We start from the raw sequence: 1465 nt of genomic DNA, 5'->3' as shown, positions 1-1465 counted from the left end.
TTACAATAACATTAATATTACATATGTTTAAGGAAATCCACTAGCCAAGAAAATCAACAAATGTTTAACACATCTCTGCACCTACTCTCAGGTTAGAAGAGGTGTGAACATTAACATCTCTTTAACTTAGGCGTTCTTATATTCTGTATCTATTTCTCTTGTTAGTATCTCATATGATCAAATTTATACAAATGGTGGCTTGATTCGATCACTTGGTTTTTTGATGGTCAATGACATTCTGAAATGCACCAGCCAATGCTCTAACTTTATTCCTCCTCGCTTCCAATTGCTTCCTTGCATCCTCTTCGATCACATCATTGGATACTGGAGACTGAGCCTCTTTCTTCTCTTGCACCCCACCACCTTCTTCTACTTGCTTTGGCTTTGGTGACTCAACCTTTTCTTCTTTAAATTCACTCTCTACTTGTTCATCTTCATTTTGTCCTTCCCTCAACTCTTTAACCTCTTCACTTGTTACTTCTTCAACTCTTTCCCTCTCTTCCACTACCTCTTCCTCATTGTTGGGCTCACTTTTGTGATCTTCTTGTACTACAACCCCACTTTCTTCTCTTTCTTGTTCTTGTTCCTCTTCTTTCGCTTCAACTTCTTCAGTTGTTGAATGATCAATTTCTGGATGAATTTCGTTAATGTTGCACTCATCTTGGTTTGTATTCTCATCCTTTTTTTCTTCTGGCACTGTAGGAATGTCCTTCTCATCATCATCCTGAACATGAGGTTGATCAGACTCATCGAGCTTTCGGCCATGTTGTTCACGATCATGTTCATGTTCAGAGCCAACTACTTGACTTGGTTCTTCTTCATGATTCTCCACATTTTTCACTTCTCCAAACTTTTCTTCATTTATAGCTTCTTCAGCTTCTGCAGTAGTACCACTACTCTTTGAAAAGTTGGTTGAGTTAGCAGAAGCATCGTTACTTATTACCTTCTTACTAGTTGAAGTAGAAGCGTTGTTGTTGCTCTTCTTGGCACTCAGTGGTTGTATTCTCCCTTCCTTTGGGGTCTTTGAGAGCCTCTCCGGAATGGGTTTTGAAGGGTTATTAGTAGTTTTAATAGGAACACTCGAAGATCGAAGTTGTAGGGTTCTTTCACGTGGGCCAGGGGACACAAGGGCCTTGTTTTGTCTTGAAAGAGAGGGTGTGTGTGCGTGTTTCTGTAACCTTGAAGATGATGATGGATCAAGAGATCTTCTTCTATTTAGAGTGGGCTTGGTGGGAGCATCATTCCTAGGGAGCTTGAAGGAGGAGTGAGAATCAAGGAGTGAGCTGATTGTGGGCTTGAGATAGTTAGGGACTTGTTTCTCTGATGGGCTTGAGGTGGCCTTGTTTGTAGAGCTTGTTGTTGATGCCTTGGTTGGGATCTTTTTGGTGCTTGTCATGGGAGAATTTGAAGATTGAGCCTTCTTCTCCTTCCCAGCCACACTAGTTTCTTTTGCTTTTGTTGCCAT

General features: G+C 40.9%; 1 protein-coding gene across 1 annotated transcript; it reads right to left on the bottom strand.

Annotated features, from left to right (window-relative positions):
- Nucleotides 1-208: 208 nt before the first annotated feature.
- Nucleotides 209-1465, bottom strand: LOC102660753 (uncharacterized protein At1g10890). The gene has a single exon (XM_006582423.4). The coding sequence runs from the start codon at nt 1463-1465 to the stop codon at nt 209-211; it is 1257 nt and encodes a 418-aa protein (XP_006582486.1).

The sequence above is a fragment of the Glycine max genome, chromosome 6 (genome assembly GCF_000004515.6).
Source record: "Glycine max cultivar Williams 82 chromosome 6, Glycine_max_v4.0, whole genome shotgun sequence".
Taxonomy (NCBI): domain Eukaryota; kingdom Viridiplantae; phylum Streptophyta; class Magnoliopsida; order Fabales; family Fabaceae; genus Glycine; species Glycine max.
The sequence above is the reverse complement of the archived record's forward strand: the minus strand, read 5'-3'. Positions and strand labels throughout refer to the sequence as shown.